Source organism: Phlebotomus argentipes, unplaced genomic scaffold (assembly GCF_947086385.1).
Source record: "Phlebotomus argentipes unplaced genomic scaffold, Phlebotomus argentipes genome assembly contig_15, whole genome shotgun sequence".
NCBI lineage: Eukaryota > Metazoa > Arthropoda > Insecta > Diptera > Psychodidae > Phlebotomus > Phlebotomus argentipes.
The window spans coordinates 16,374,071-16,391,091 of record NW_026776181.1 but is presented as its reverse complement, the minus strand read 5'-3'; the positions used below and the strand labels follow the sequence as shown (position 1 = coordinate 16,391,091).

At 47.3% G+C, this 17,021-nt stretch overlaps 2 protein-coding genes across 4 annotated transcripts; one reads left to right on the top strand and one right to left on the bottom strand.

The window, feature by feature from the left end:
• The first annotated feature begins 1,472 nt into the window (after positions 1 to 1,472).
• Positions 1,473 to 16,806, top strand: LOC132261456 (serine/threonine-protein kinase Smg1). Of its 3 annotated transcripts, none has more exons than XM_059760285.1 (7): positions 1,473 to 1,615; positions 1,708 to 1,794; positions 1,851 to 7,987; positions 12,514 to 12,716; positions 13,584 to 14,937; positions 14,995 to 16,634; positions 16,700 to 16,806. In XM_059760285.1, the coding sequence occupies exons 1-6, from the start codon at positions 1,582 to 1,584 to the stop codon at positions 16,588 to 16,590; spliced, it is 9,411 nt and encodes a 3,136-aa protein (XP_059616268.1). In that variant the 5' UTR covers positions 1,473 to 1,581; the 3' UTR covers positions 16,591 to 16,634; positions 16,700 to 16,806. The 3 variants fall into 3 exon arrangements, with proteins under 3 accessions (XP_059616268.1, XP_059616266.1, XP_059616265.1); XM_059760283.1 differs by having other exon boundaries at positions 12,514 to 12,752; positions 14,998 to 16,634; XM_059760282.1 differs by having other exon boundaries at positions 12,514 to 12,752.
• LOC132261457 (histamine H2 receptor-like) lies at positions 8,572 to 10,636 on the bottom strand. Its single transcript, XM_059760286.1, has 3 exons — positions 10,190 to 10,636; positions 9,591 to 9,888; positions 8,572 to 9,529 (listed from the first exon to the last, which is right to left on the bottom strand). Exons 1-3 carry the CDS (start codon positions 10,591 to 10,593, stop codon positions 9,065 to 9,067), a joined length of 1,167 nt encoding a protein of 388 aa, XP_059616269.1. The 5' UTR covers positions 10,594 to 10,636; the 3' UTR covers positions 8,572 to 9,064.
• Positions 16,807 to 17,021: the final 215 nt, after the last annotated feature.

Genomic DNA, 17,021 nt, shown 5'->3' with positions numbered 1-17,021 from the left:
ACATCTAAGCATTATCATTATCTAAATGAGTGCGTAAACAGCAAAATGTACCTTCTTTCAATTTTTTAGCGGGTGCGCGTAGCATAAAAAAGCAAAATTTGTCGAGGAAAAACCTCGTTTTTCCGGCAGATAGAAAAGAAATATCACTTCGGCATGTATGGAGGAAATGCATCCCCTGAAGTGCTCTACACATAGGAAAAATAATCCAACATAAAAGTTTCTTCGTTTCGGAGATATTTAGAAAAAAGTGGTAAAAAACCCGGTGAATTTTTTACCTAGTGGTTCACAAAAGATCATTTTTGACCAACAAGGAGTGATCTAAAACACTCACAATGTTTTACAAAGTAGTAGGTAATTTCAATAGCTATCGTTTGAGCCTAATTTGAGGAAAATCCGTGGAAAATTGAGCGAGATATGAGCACATAAGTGCGGCAAAGTGGGTGAAAATAGGGGAAAATGGAAAATAGGCTCTAAAAGGAAAACTTGAGGGTCTAGAGAAAAAAGGAAGGTACCGTTGAAAAGCTGATGACTCAAGGAATCAGAAAATCCACACCTCAAAAAAAGGGCAGAAAAAAGTGTCATTTTTGTTGCCTAGTGTTATTTCCCTCCTGGGGATGATTTAAACTTGCTACACTCGGCGAAATAAGTTGCCAACGAGCTATCCAGCTGAGGTGACGCTGATGCAGAAATCGCTCCAAGGAGCAAAAGTCTGTGATATGGTGAAAATCTAATTATCATGAAGGAGAGATGGAGTTAAAAGTGTGCGAAGCGGCACAATTTTAATTACTCTCTGGGTGAAATGCGCCATAGTTGGATTTTGGATCATTTGCATACTCCTATTGCACACTCATATTCACAACTCCTCCTGGCATGTAAGAAGGAAAATATATAAAATTCCCACCCATAAGAGGAATAGCGCGAAAGGGGAATGGGGGGAAATCCCATGAAACATGAATGGAGAAAAGTAATACAAATGCTCCAGACATAAAATGCAATTAATGAAATTGTATAGAGGAGCACTTTGTGTGTTTCTAATTAGAATATCTCACAAGTAAATGAGCGAGAAGGAAACTTTTCCTCGCATCAAGTTTTTAACACTGCTAACTTTATTGTTGGAAAACTCTCTGTTCACCCACTCAAGAAGATTTCTCTCTCTCTTTATTTAACTTTGCAAAATATATCGCCTCTCGTGCCCTCTTTCGCCGCCACATGGAAGTTTACATCATCCACGTAATTCTTGAACAATGTACATTCTTGCACTCGCGTGAGAACACAAAAGAAAACCACGTAAGAGGCAATTTTTCCATCGAACAATTCCTTATCAAACATCCGTTGCGCTGCAAGTGTGTTTGAATCTCCCACGTGTGTGGCCATCAGCGCCCCTCGCGGAAATTCCGTTCAGTTGCAGAGCGCTGTCAAAGTTCTGTGCGATAAGAAAAATTACACGGAGTATTTTCTCGTCGCGTTAGCCTGTTGCTCCATCACGAACGCGTGTTATTTCGGCAGTGAAGCGTGAGTACGAGCGCCGAAGGAGCTTCCGCGAGTGCAAAGTTGCGTGAATCGAATGCGAGGTAGCAAGAAATGGAGGAGAATGAAGATGGGATAGGAATGACAGGTGAGTGGCGTCGCATTGTTTACATTTTCAAGAGGCCTTCGTGGTCACTTCCCGGCCAGATTTAACCGTGATTCCTCCGGGATGCTCTCCAGGGACATCGAGTGGTGTGCGGGTGGTGAAGAGATCGAAGGTCAACCATGTGATTCTCATGGGGAAGAAGCACTCCAGTCCGGACAGATGTAAGTTGATGTTCTCGCGCTGGTCTTTTTGTCTCAACATCTTGTGGCTCTTCCAGATGGATCATCTGGCAATCTGGCGAAGACTCGCAGTGACGCGTCCTCCTTCGGCTTTCCCGAGGACATGCGGATCTCGAAGCTGCTGAATCGCCTCTGTGCCGAGCGGAGCGTCGATGGCGCTCTGGATTTGTGTGCAAAGCTGAAGGGAGTGATTGTGGATCCCACGAACAGCAACTACATCCGTCGCTCCTTCGACTCCATCCTGGAGTCCTGCCTCACCGTCCTCCTGGACGGTCCGGAGGAGTGCCAGAGTCACATGGTGGAGATTCTGGCGAAAGTTGGCATTGTGATGCGCGCAGATTTCCTCCAATTCCGCTCCGGAGTGCTGAAGAGTTTCAAGTCACACAAGAACCTGCGCGGCACAATGATGAGAGTCCTGCAGAGGACACTGGAGTTGATGAGAGAGCATGAAATTGACATCTCGAACCAGATGCCGAAACTCTTGGACACACTGAAGGATCTGCTGGAGAAGACGGACAATGTGGAGGTTTTCCTGAGTGTTTCCAGCATCATTGACACGGTGGCGGGACACTATCCCGCCCAATTCCGACTCTACTTCACTGACATCGTGGACATCCTCGTGGGATGGCATCTGGAGACGGAACAGTCGCTCAAAGTCAAGCATCACTGTGGAAAGATCCTCGAGAACTTTCGTCCCTTCTGGCTGAGAGACATGAAATTCACTGAGCGCCTCCTGGACCAGATCCTCGAGGACATCGTGCTCAACAGTGAGGAGTTGACGAAGGAATCCGCCGCCGCGGAGGACAAGCAATCTGTGGTTTTTGCCTCCTTCGTCGGAGCCTTCAACACGATCCTCAAGTGCATCGATGTGACGCGCGAAGAGTCAATTTCTGCCATTGGAGAGGAATTCCTGCACGATGGCTTCGCCAAAATCCTCTCAGTGGCCAAGGTGGCGATTCTGGAGAGTCCTGGCGAGGAAGATGTCATCCTGACGATTAATGAGAACATTGCGCTGTTCTTCGAGTGCAACAGTGCGAAATTTGACGTGTCAAAGGAAGAGATTCAGTGTCTGATTGAGATTCAACTGGAGAGGATTGAGGAATACTCGCCTGGACAATTGCTGAGTCTCATCTTTGTTGTTGTTGGCTTTGTGCGAAGCATGAAGACGAAAGTTCCCATGGAGTTTGTCGAGATGCTGCTGGAAGACACAAATCTGCTGAGAGAGAGATTCTCCAGAGATGGCAGGATTCGAGAGGCTCTCGTGAAGCTGTGGCAAGAGATTGTGGATGTGAAGAATGTGGCAATTCTGGAGAAAGTCTATTCGCACATCATCTCCGAACTGGAAACGGCGATGGAAGTGCTGAAGAGTGAATCTGGGGATTGCTTAATGACAACAGAGCGAGGAAAGTATCTTGTGATTTTCCATCTCAACAGTCTGGCTCGCTTGGCAGCCTCGTCAACTTCCATCATTGCACTTTATGCACTCCGACCGAGTCTGCTGGAGATGCTGACGACGAATCTCGCGGTCACGGATGAGATCTGGCGCCAATATCCACTGGTTCATCACGCAGTTGTGGGTCTTCTGGTCGCTCATTGCACAAACAATGGCAACTTCATTTCCTCCAGTGGATTGCTGAAGGCCAAAGTCTCTCGCATCATCAACAAAATGAGCCCTGAAGACACGTCAGAGAGTCCAACGTCGGACAACTTCGAGATGATCTTGTCCACAATGGATGTTCTCCTGGGACAGACGGAGATTCCTCGGCATGCGCTTAATCTTCTCCTGGATTGGTGTCATCAACTTGTCCTTCAAGCGTCCGCGCACAGTGAAGCACTGAAGGATAACATCACATTCTCGGGAATTCTGCAGAGTATCATTGAAATGCCCACGGAGAAGACTGATGCGGAAGTTGTGCTGAAGTGTGCAATGATTCTCAATGATCTGCTGGAGAAGTTCACAACGGTGGATCATGGAATCTTTCCGGGATTGGCTGAAGTGTGTTGCATTGAAATGTGCAGCACAAATTCGCAGATTCGTGAGATTTACTCCAACATCTTCGGGAAGATTCCTCTCAACGTGTCTCTGAGGCAAGTGAATGAGTTCACGGGGATGGCAAGGAAGTGGAATTTGCACATTCGTGAGATGCAGCAGTGGCACAAGAATCAGGCGATTGTCAGTGAGATTTGGCCGCATCACTTCAGGAAGTTCCTGGAGGACATCACCTTCAGCAATTCCATGGAGTTCTGCGACAATCTCCTCAGGGAGATGCTGAAGAGTGCGTGGACAGTGAAGCAATCGGGTGATGAGTATCAGGAAGCGGCGCTGAGTGACATTCGCTGTCTGGTGTCGTGGATTCAGTGGGAAGCGGCGCAATTCTGTGTGGCGAACAAGCTGAGGACGCCCTTTGGGAAGCCACAGGAGACATTCTTGCGCATTGAGGCGATCGTGAAGGAAGATGCCCGGATTCTGGATCTCAAGGAGTCATCAACGGTGGATGGCATTGAGACGGTGATGGCGAATCAGAGACACGCGAGGATTCTGCTCGGCTTCATGGAGGCGCTCGAGAAGGCGATTTACAGTGCGACTGAAGGCACGGCTTTTGCCCTTCCGGGACCAGAGAAGCCCGCCCGGAGTTTCTTCCACTTGAACTCCATCACGTGCAATGAGTGGTTCAATCGCATACGCACAGCTGTGGATCTCGTGGCGCTGCACTGCATGGAGCCTGAGATGGTCATTAGATACTCAGAGACGACAATTAGGAATCTCTTGGAGACAAATAGAGTGGCTGAACCGCTCTTTGAGCACACTCTCATGTCTCTTGCCTGGGCGCTGCTGCGGAATGGCGAGAGTGACTCGCTGAGTGGATTGTACACTTGGACGAAGAAGATCACGGGCAAGAGGCTGATGTGGGTGAAGATGGCAGCGGAACAGGCGGCTGGACACAGAGAAACTGCTGCTTCGGGTTATGCGGAGATTCTGGAGGCGGATCAGAAGCTAGACTTGCACATTCGGGAGTTTATAGCTGATCAGCTGGTGCAGTGTTTGCTGTGGTCAGGACAGTGGCTGAAACTGGCTGACTTCCTGGAGGCTGAAGAGGCCAGAGCGATTCCCAGAGCCACAATTCCACTAATCAACGTGACATCGGATCAAGTGCGCTGCATGATTGCCTATGACGAGGATGAGAGCAATGTTGAAGACTGTCTGTCGAATTGGGAAGTTCTCTCGGAAGACACAGAGTTCAGCAATAATTTCTCTTATCACCACATAATCTCTCTGGCTGAAAACACCATCGCCTGTGTCTTCCCGCTGGAGACAATGCTCTCGCCTGCTCTGGTGAAGATGTGCTCGAAGATCTTGCAGAATGGACTCCAGGAAGCGCTGAGAACTCGCTCTCAAGAGCACTTAAACAATCTCACAGTGTTGAATCACATTTGCCACAAGATTGCCAAGGAGGAATACTCTGTGGATTCACTGTCTGTGGACAAAACCTTCGGCTCTCTCACGCTGATGAGGATTCTCTTCTGGGCAGAATTACTCTGTGGATCGTCGAAGAAGGTTGACGATCTCAATGCGATGCTGCGACTGGACATGGTGTCAATGGCGAGGAAGGAAGGCAGTTTGCAACTGTGCAAGAGGGAATTGGAGAAGTACTACTCAAGAAGCAACTGCTTCACTTCTCTGTCTCCTGACAAGACATCTCTTGTGGATGCTTGTGAAGCGCTGATGCATCAGACAACGCTGGAGACTCCGTCGCTGTGGAGTGTGAATCTGGGCAGAGCTGTCTATGAGACCAGCAAGTGGCTGTATTGCTTCCCGGAGAAGAGGGAGTTTGCTGTTCAGTTTACAGCAGCCACGGCGCTTGGCATTCGTTCGCATCTGGCCAGTCAGAATGATTCGGAAATCAGTGAGAGAGGCTCCAGGATCTTTCTCACCATCAGCGAGTGGTTGCTGCCGGAGGATGAGAAGCATCTGGTGGACAAGAGTCCGCTGGGAAGGCTTCTGCAGGAGTTGCCGGATGTGAAGCCCTGTGCGGATTATGCTTCCAACAATCTCGTGCCGGCCGTTGATCTGGCCACGGGGAAGTTGATAGCGGCTGCGGTGAAGCAGTGTCCAGATCTGGCGAAAGCCTGGAATGCCTTCGGTGGATGGTGCTACAAGTGGGGCAGGAAGATGGTTGAGAATCGTCCGAGTAACACACTGTTCCAATCCACAGACATTGCGGGCATTGCTCAGGCCATTCCCGAAGCGTCTCAGGAGGAGATTAAGCGCGTGGTGGCGATTTTGAGTGAACATCAAGTGCCAATGGAGGTGGATGACATTGAGCCAGGCGATGGAAGTTCCACTGAACTGCTGGAGAAGCACTTGAGGAAGATCTCCAGCTTGGAGAAGATTTCGCCTGAGCAGCTGCAAGTGATCATTGGCATTTGGAGGAGAGCGCACAAGCACGTGTACGGATATTACGAGATGGCAGCCGATGCCTACTTCAAGTATCTCCAGTTGGGAACTGTTGGCAAGGTGGATGACGATGGCACGAGTTCCACCGTTGCCGCAACTCTGCGTCTGCTGAGATTGATCGTGAAGCACGCCCTGGGATTGCAAGAAGTGCTGGAAGAGGGATTGGCGTCGACTCCAACGTCACCGTGGAAAGTGATAATTCCTCAGCTCTTCTCCCGCTTGAATCACCACGAACCGTACGTGAGGCGGAGAGTGTCTGAGCTTCTGTGTCGCGTGGCTGAGGATTCGCCGCACATCATCATCTTTCCGGCTGTTGTTGGGGCGGCGCAGGGTGAGAAGAGCGAGGAGAGCAACACTCTCAGTGAGTGCTTCTATTCTCTCCTGGACACACTGTCGAGTCAAGCGGCAGACACGGTGTCTCAAGTGCAGCTGCTTGTCCGGGAACTCCGTCGGATTTGTCTGCTCTGGGATGAAATGTGTCTGGTCACAATGTCTCAGACTTATGTGGATTCCAGCAAGAAGTTCACAGAGTTGGACAAGAAAATCACTCAAGACGGCGTCACAGATGCCAATTATGGGAAGTTTGCTGAGCAATATCACCAGCTGATGAAGCCAATCGTGGTGACGATGGACAAGCTGAAGAGGGCAGTTTCGCGTGAGCCAGAAACGAAGCACGAGGCGGCTTTTCAGGAGCGATTCCTGAAGGTGATTGTGGAGTTGAGTGATCTGCTAAAGGAACCCATGCGAATGGAGACGCCTTTGATGCCGTGGCACAAGTTTAAGTCACTCTGTGGAGTTTTCCAACAGCGTGTTCAGAAGCGTTCAAACTTTGTCCTCAAGATGAGTGACATCAGTCCAACGCTGTCTGAGTTCCGGAACACAGTGATTTCAATGCCGGGCGTGGAGAATTCTGGGAAGCAACACATCTACATTCGATCCGTTGAGAATATGGTGCAAATTCTCAATACGAAGACGAAGCCGAAGAAGTTGGCTTTCTGCGGAAGTGACGGGAATAAGTACACGTACTTGTTCAAGGGACTGGAGGATTTGCATCTGGATGAGAGAATCATGCAATTCCTCTCAATTGCCAACTCAATGATGACCAGAACGATTGACTGCAATGGAAATGTGTCCTCCTATCGTGCCAGACACTATTCGGTGATTCCTCTGGGTCCACAATCGGGACTGATCAGTTGGGTGGACGGAGTGCTGCCCATCTTCTCGGTGTACAAGAAGTGGCAGCAGAGAGAGGCGTCGAAGCCGCGCAAGGATAAGGAAATCAGCCCGATTTTGCGCCCTTCTGAGCTGTTCTTCAGCAAATTGACGCCAAAGTTGCTGGAGAAGGGCATGAAAGTCACTGATGCGCGCTCCTCGTGGCCACTGGAAGTGCTGCGCGACGTCCTGACGGAGCTGTCCATGGAGACCCCACGGGATCTGCTGAGTCGGGAGTTCTGGTGCACCAGCACAACGGCGGCCGAGTGGCGACAGATTGTGCGGAACTACTCACTGTCGCTGGCCGTGATGAGTGTGATTGGGTACATCATTGGCCTGGGCGACAGGCATCTGGACAATGTGCTGGTGAATCTCAGCACCGGCGAAATTGTCCACATTGACTACAATGTGTGCTTCGAGAAGGGTAAGACGCTGCGAGTGCCAGAGAAGATTCCCTTCCGCATGACGCAGAACCTGGAGAAAGCCTTGGGCGTCACGGGAATTGAGGTGAGTCTGTATTTTCTTTCTTAAATCACAGAGTGTTTCAGAGATAAGAAGTATTTTCATGCCTAATAATTATGTGACTTATCAGTCAATGAAGAGATTGTATTGGAAATTTTTGACAAATTGGCGTGGAGAAATTAATTAGTTGTACACAATCCGCTGAAGAGCGATAACAAGAGTTAAGAGAGAAGGACAGTTTGGGAGATGATTGGTTGAGAGGCGTGTCATTTGAAATTGATTTGTACAGAATTTCCCCCCTTTTTAATCACAAATAATTTCTCAATTTGTAAGTCGAATTCCCCCGGCAAAAGACTCAGTCCTGCTCAATTGGTATCCCTGGAGAGCTTGTGGCGGGAATGCCACTGTCATGGCGGTCTTCTCCTTCTGACGAGACTCTCGCTGTTAGTATTATTTGACGGTAGAGGCAGCACTGAGGGAGGACGCGGAGAAACACGCGAGGAAGTCAGTCGTATCGTGATCGCGAAGCAGTGAAGTGCGTTGTCTGTAGGAACAGGGACGCAGCGAGATGTGACAGCAGGAGGAGTTAGCTACTTAAATGCCAACCTTCTATGGTATTTGGAACTTCACAAATAATCTCTCAATTCAACAATGATTGACCCTTTCTGAACACTGACTCATTATTTGCTGTTTCTTCAAATCAATTGCGCCTCTTGAGGAGGGGAAGAAGAAAAAATGAAAAATCTCATCATTTTGTACTTAAACTTTGTCTATATTTCGTAAGAAGAAAGAGAGAAAGAGAGAAAGAGAGAGATGGAGAGATGTTGAATGAAGAGGCAAAGTGAAGCTTCACATTGAACTCTCTCAAGCGGCACAACTTTTCACAATATATATGCGAATGCATCTTATCTATTTGGCAATGTAGCATTTAAAATATTGATTGAAAGTGTTTTTCGCATTCATCCTGCATTATGTGTGGGAGAAAGATTAAAACAGCACGTTGCGATGCTCTCTCTCTGTTGGTGTCTTGAAGAGGATGCACGCGCTGTGGCGCGAAAAATAGCCGCATCACTTCGATGATTGTGGTGGAAATTGCACCAGAAGAAGGGCGCGCGGGAATGTTCAGGAGGCGCTCGTTGAGGTGCTGAATTTGCTCAAGTGCGTCGTCATGGTGTCCGAACTCTGGGCATCGTAGCTGCTTCTGGCGCTCTTGTTGTGAATCTCAGGATCATCCTCCACTTCCTGGCGGTTGTCCGTCTTTGGCGACGCTGCAGTGACTTCCGGAGGACTTTCCTGGCCGTCGGCTGATGTTTTGCGTGATCTGTTGTGAACTGCGGTGTTGTTGTCGATTGGTGTGAAGGAGTCGGGATTTTTGCAGCGCAGAAGATTGCTGAAAGCCTTCCGGAAGTTGCGATTCTTCCACGCATAGATGAGGGGATTCATGCCGGAATTGGCCATGGCCAGTGAGAAGGCGCCTTTGTACAGTGTTGCCGAACTGTGATTCAGCATTCTGAAGATTTGCGATGTGGCGATGGCAAAATAGGGCAGCCAGCAAATGGAGAAACATCCCAGAATCAGGAGAACAACCTGAAGACAGCCAAAGATTCAGAATGAGGAAGCCAAGACATGAATAACTGAAGATTTCTACCTGAACTGACTTCCAATCCGAGGGAACTTGGTTGAGATTGGAGGCAGAGGAGCGCATTTGCTTCACTTGCTTCGAAGCCTCGCGGTAAATGCGACTGTAGACTATGAGGAGACATAGCCAGACCATTGAGAAGACAGGAGTTATGACTCCTGCCATGTACCAAGGCTTCAGGATCTCGTCGAATTCGCACTCACTCGCCGTGCTCCAGTTGTTCCAGAACAGAGGAACAGTGGCTATAAGGATGCCCAGCATCCAGCCGATGCTCAGCAGAAGCAGCGCCACTTTCTTCGTCATGTACCTGAAGAGTTGGAAGAGGTCTTATTATTACCCAATGATTGTCTGTCGTTTCAATGGCAATTTTCTCAAATGACAGCAGTAATTTATTGCCTGGGAATTCCAAGAAACGCATGCAAATACTGGCTTTTCCACTGCGTCGCTTGAATTTGCAAGAGTCGTATGTGTATTTTGGGCATTTTTGGATTATTAACATCACGAGAATCAGTGAAATTTGCTCTATTTTTCTACTTTTTGATTGAATTCTTCTCATAAATCCATCTGTTGGTCTATCAAGGCACTGATACGACCTGGTGGAAGCTCACCTGGTGTAGTGCAGAGGGTAAATGATGGCGATGTAGCGATCCACGGCGATGGCGATGAGGTTCCAGATGGACGTGCAGCAGGCGAGGATGATGAGGAAGAAGCGCAGGAGACACCAGATCTCCACCTTGCCCAGCGAGGAGCCCACGTAGAAGGCCAGGTGGTAGGGCAGGGTGAAGCCCACCACGATGTCTGAGATGGCCAGCGAGAGGACGAAGAGATTGGAGATGGCGCTCCGCAGGCGTCGGCTGAAGCGAATGGCGAGGATTGTGAGTGTGTTGCCGCAGAGAATCGTGATCACGAGGGCGCCGTCGACGATGGACCAGAAGACAAGATCACTCTTGATCTTGCTGACGCGATCGCCATAGCCATCCTCTCTGCCGGGCCTCGTCAGGACCTCATCCATTGCACACACACACACACTTGACTGTTTATGCGCGCTTTTCTCAACACACTGAATGACTAGCTTAGAGACACTCTGCTGCTCCTGGGACGGGATTTGCACGAATGACGAGTGATTGGCGGCAAAAAATTAAGCAAATCACCAATACACAGCCCATCTTCTGGCAAGATCTACGCGACACAGAGAGTGATTTTCTCACAGAATTTCCTCACGCTCGCCTCTTGGCTGGAGAGTGGCAAACATTTGCAAATACAAACAGTTTCGAGTGAATTCACATCAATCATCACTACACGGCAATTTTTGGCTCATCTTCAATTCGACAACGAGTTTCCCAAAGCTAAGATGACGAGGCGTCGGAAGAAGTTCTGAGATGTTGCACAAGAAATTTGTGGTGGTGGTCCAACTGATAAAGTTCGACCTCTGCGGCGGTAATCAAAAAGCACAGACGGAAATTTGATAGAGGCGCAAGAGAGCGTGAATTTCCACTAATTTCTATTCTCAAACTGACGCTGGTGTTTTCAAGGGGAGAAGCATCAAGTGGCAGACAGAGCTTCGCGTGGAAAGTCCGAGAGACGCACACAAACAAGCACAACAGAAGAGCTGGAGAGCGCAGGAGAGATGGAAATTGATGAGGTTTGATAAGTTTCGTGAAAAGTATCAAGCATTGGGGAATTTTCAAACTCACAACGACTGTTCAGCATGACTTTTAGTGATGAATTTATGATCATCTGTCTTAATGTTGTGCCCTTGAGAAATGCACAGAATGTTTCGCAATTTTTCCATTACACAGCAAAAAGAATTTGCTCACTTCCCACGTGAAGTGAAAAAAAGAATTGAAAGACCGTGAAATGTGTGGAAAAATACAGAAATATTGGGAAGTTCAGCAGGTGGAAAAATCATCTAAACACAACACTGCAAATGAGTTCATTTCGTTCATTTGGGAAGAATAGATAAACACACAAAATATAAGCGTTGCAGAGAGATTTTTACCATTGATTTTTCCCCATTCGAGAAGGAAGCAATTCATGCAGAGAAAGAGTGTTTGATTGGAGAAGGAAAGCAAACAGGGAAAGAGTTTTTATAGTGATTTATTATTGAATCCTCATCCACAATCGATCACACACACACACAAAGAGTGTTTCTCTGATAAATCATTTGGCGCGAAAGTAATCAGTGTGGAAGGAAAATGGTGGAAAATTAATATTAATAAATCTCTCACTCTCTGGAGCTGTTTAATAAGCATAAAGTCACCTTTATCACCGTGGCAATTGTTTCAGCTGATCGTCTTTGCTTTATCACTTTTTCGTGATTTGGCGCTCCGGAGATATCAACAGAAAAAACACCCCAGGAAGTCCGCTCAATCTTATCGCGCCCTCATCGAGTCACACAGCCGGAAAATTCAAGTATTATTGACTCCATTGGGCGCACAGAGACGAGAGAGAGAGAGACATTAAGGCGTGGAGTATAAAATACAGGCGGAATCGTCACATAACAATAATAATCAAATATAAGTGCTGCTCATTTTTCTGCGCTGTCTCTCATGCATAAATTCACCTCAAAATGTGTGACAAAATGCTATTTTAGGACTCATGTTGGGGAAATTGATATGAGTCTCACCTTATTACGTGGAATATTCAACGGAGGAAATGTCGTCCTTTCTTGGACACATAAAAGCGGGTGAAGAATTGATGGGAATGTAGTTTATTTGCTGTTTTGGGTGAATTTGCAATTGTTAAACAAGCTAAAGAGGTCAAAAACACCCTTAATTTGTGTGTATTTTAGCCTGATTTTAGAATCAATTGGGAGAATTATCTGCAGCCTCATCAACTCCATCCTTTCGTTGCTTTTTTTCCATGCTGAACTTGACACTCTTTCAGCCAATATAGCCGGAGCTATAGTAAATGTATGATGATTTTATTGCAGGGAACATTCCGATTGGCATGCGAGAATGTGCTGAAAGCTCTGAAGCGAGGCCGAGAGACACTGCTGACGCTCCTCGAGGCCTTTGTGTACGATCCCCTGGTGGACTGGGCAGTGGGTGAGGATGATGACACCACTAATGGGTATGTGGAGGCAAAGCAAACATCCAGCGGCGCGGCGCAGGAGAGGGAGATGCTAAAATTGCGGTACGAAGAAATGACAAGAAGCTGGAAGACTAATCGGTAGTGTTATTGAGCATACTAAACACCATAAATATCCCACAAAGAATTGCATGGCTTCTATCAATTAATCAAAGGGGAGATAATTGTGCTCTTAATCTGTACACCACTTCTTAACACTTCCAGCACATCCGGCTCGAAGGACCAATCTTAAGGCCGATTTACCTTAAGATGTACATTAATTCCCATGGTTTTATGCGATATTTCTGTAACAAACCACTTAAAACCGCTTTTTTGAGCGTTTTTTCTATCCATAACTTCAAAATCATCACGAAGAGAGCTTAAAAGACTCTAATTGAAAGCTTTCTAGGTGATAAAACCATCTTTTCAACTCAAAATTTGCTGATTCAGAGTCGAAATCGTGGAAAAAGTGATCTAAATAAGCATTTTCCAAGCCAAAAATACCTTTTTTGAGGTTATGTTCGACTTCAACTCAATTTGCAGTGTTTAGCAATGTTTTATCGCATGAAAATGCTGAATTCTGCCAATGATTAGCAATCTTGTCGACTTTAGCACAAGAATTGATACGCTTAAATGCGAAATATTCACAAAATCTCTCTTTAATTCCTTACATAACCTAGAAAAAAGATAATTACATTTGTTTCTGCATGAAAATCGAAGGAAATCTAAAGGATTTGGATGATTAGTCAGTTAAAGAAGCACAGAAGAAAGGAATATTGAAGGTTTTTCAACACTTTCACTTCTGAAGTACTTCCTCTGAATTGTACACCACTTCTGACTGTATTATCTCCCCCTTGAAATTAATCTCTAGCTCTCACTTGAGGACTTTTCTCTGGAAGCACACACAATTGTGGTTGTTCTTGTTTCTTAAAGGTGGGCAACTGTAGAGGTTCTGGAGGCGTTGATGGGACATGCGAAACCACTGGCGAAGGCGGCAACGAGTCGCGATGCGGCGACGGAGAAAGTGGAGACTCTTGAGGCTCACTTGAAGCTTCTCAAGACGATGTCAGAGTGTCCGAAGGAGCGCAATTGCGGTGTTCTGACGATTCCTGGTGAGAGAATGCAGCTGATGAAGAAGAGGACAGAAGTTTTTGCTGTCTTGGCGGAGATTATGGGAAATCAGGGGAATTCTGTGGCGCATCCGCGACAAATTGTGGTGATTCCGGAACAGCGAGACTTGGATTTGATCATGTGCGAATTGGATCTCAATGAGTTTGATGGGATTAGGGAGATTGCGTCGCAGGATCTGTGCAAGGAGGGAAGCACGCTGTGTCGCGAAATGAATCGCTCTTATCACGAGGAATTGAGAATTCTGCGTGATGTCTTCGAGCAGATGTCAATGTATGTGGACTTGGAGCCGTTCCTCATTGATGCTGAGATTGCCAGGAGGAGTCAGGATATCTGTTGGCAGTGTCAGAAGTTGCTGGCGGAGAATCGCAATGCCGAGGCTGGTCAGAAGGCGATGGAATTGTGGGACATTGGCGTGCCGTGCTGGAAATTCTGCTCCTCCTTGGCGTCTCACATTCAAACTGTTCAGCAATCTTCGTATGAAAGTCAGCGAATACTGAACTTCACCTTGGCAGAAATGCAGCAAAACTACACAATTTCTGACTTCAAACAGATGCAATCGTCCGTTCAGTGCAGCTTTGAGCGATCAATTCTGTACTACATTAGAAAGTCCTTGGATAGCAGTGAGGAAAATCTCCTGCTTGAGACTGTGGAAATTCAGCAGTTTGCCAACTTCCTCGAGGGTTGCAATGAGACCTTCAAGACTGGTCGTCAGAATCTCAGCGCAGTGATGGAAATTGTGAACAACATTTGGGAATGCAGTCACACGTTTGCGAAGGAAATGGTTCTGGGAATCATACAGAAGATAATCGATGATGACGCTTCTGTGCTGACGATGATTACGACAGTTTCTGCTCTGCAGCATGACAACATATCGCTGGAACAGATGATAAGTGATACGGAGAAGGAGTTGAGTTGTGAGAATCACAATTCAGGTCAGAATATTGAGAAGCACCTTCAGGAGAGCTTTGAGCAACTCGTTTGCCAATACAGGAGTGAAGAAGTCAGGACAACGGGTCAAATTCTACTCGTGCAGCTTTATGACGCCTTTCCCAGCATAGAAAATGCCTTTCAGGACATTCTGGATGGTGTGAAAGATTCTGTTGTGCTGAAGGAGTTGGAGAAAGTGGATGAAATTGCCCATGAAAAGCGTCAAATTGTGAGTATAAAAAGGATTGTTTGATGTAATTTTGTGGCTAAGTTTGCTTTTTCACAGAAGATCTTCACTGATCCGGAGACGAGAGAGATCCTTGTGAGATTGTGGTCTCTGAGGAAGCTTCAGGCAATCATTGAGCTCTTCACTTGCACGCTGCAGATTGCTTGCGCCTTCCGCAGCGCCAGTCCAGCGACTAATAACATGTGGGAACAGCTGTTCAGCTCTCATGATAAGTACATCAGCACATTTGTGTGCCAACTGCTGAAGCCCATCATTGACTACAGTCGTGGATTGATGATTGTGGGATTGCTGGAGAATTTCTCCAGCACTTGGCGACATGATTTGAGCAAGAGAAGTAGTTTGCGAGGAATTGTCGATGCCTTTGCGGACAAGGAGTGGAAGGAGAAGGCTGATTTGCGCAACAAAGACTATGAAGTGGAGAAATCGAGAGAAATGCAGACAAATCAGATGTTCTACAATTTGCAATGCAAGTATCGGATGCCATTCTACACTGAGCAGATCAGAGTGAATGGCGCCAAGGCCAGGACGCTGGAGATCATCGGCATGGCGTACGCGTGGCGTCAGAATGAGCATGAGTGCAGCACTGTTCACTCGCGCAAGGCTTTTCTGCAGAAACTGAAGTCCTCCGTGGATGCGATAAATGCCTGGGAGATTAGCATTCAGAAGATGCATCAGGAATTGATGGTGATTCATGAGAAGATGAAGAAAGTCATCGCCAACATGACAGGCACTTCCGGACACTCGGATTCTCTCTATCCAGGCATGAGAATGATGCGCAAGACTGTTGTGGAGAAGTTTCAGCGACTGTCGAAGATCGCCAGTGCGAACTACAAGGAGATTCTGGCCTATGAGGGTGGAATTGCGAAGCAGCGCGAGGGTGAAAAGGGATTTCTGGCGTTGGTGCAATTGTTGGATGAGAGACAAGATGGATTGCAGAAGAAAGTGGAGAAACTGGACAAGAATGAGAAGGCCTTCCTTGAGCTATTGCCAGTGGACAGGGAGATCAGTGAGGAGTGGCTGGAGGGGGTGAAGAAGCAGTGCGAGAGTGTCTTGATCGAGACGAGGCACAAGTTGTTCTTCTTGGAGAAGGATTTGGCAGCTAGATGGCAACTTGTTGGTCAACACGCTGACAAACTCGAATCCGTCAATGCAGACTTTGTGAGAGTGTCAACGGAAGTGCGAGGATTGCTGAAGAGCAGTCTGAAGATGGAGGGAAAGCATCAGAATGCCACGAAGGAGTATTTGACGAAGAACAAACACTTCACAACCACTTTTGACGCTTTGACAGAGAATCTCCGGCGACTGGAGAATCCACGTGAGATTCTGCAGCAGATTGAGAGTCTTCTGCAGAGCATTGATGGGATCTTCGATGGGCCGTCGGAGCTGAAGAAGTACCATCACGAGGCGATGGCGGAGAAGAGTGAGGTGAGAGTCAAGGAAGCGCATCAGAATCTGCAGAAGAGGAATGCTTATGCGGTGTCCGTGTGGCGACGCATTCGCATGAAGCTGGAGGGCAGAGATCCGGATCCCGCCAGGCGCAGCACGGTGCCGGAGCAGGTGGAGTGGATGATCAGGGAGGCGATGGATGCGGACAATCTTGCGGTGCTCTACGAAGGATGGACGCCATGGGTGTGAATGAGCGCCTGAGATGTTGGCGAAAAGGCACACAAACCTTTCTGGTGAGGAAGAAAATGTCTCCTCAGTGATATTTCCTTGCTCATCTTGCTGTTTGTCTTTCTCGCAGGGAAATCTCAAAATGTCCATCATCGCGAGCAAACCTGTCCGTGGGCGAGCCAGCGGATAAATCGTGAGCTCCAGCGACAGGGAATTTTCATGCAAACTTGCTCATTATCAAGCTTTCACCGTATTTCTATACAGCTGCCAAAACTCTGTGCAGGTCTGATGGGGTTGGTGATTTGCATGTTTAGATTCTGCGTTGCTGTGCGCCGTCAGCCAAAAGCTTAAGGAGACATTCAGAGAGCGTGCGAAAAATACAAATTTACTTCTTTTTCACTTTCAGGAGGACACAAAAAGCCTCCAGAATTCTTTCCAAGTCTAAATTCAAA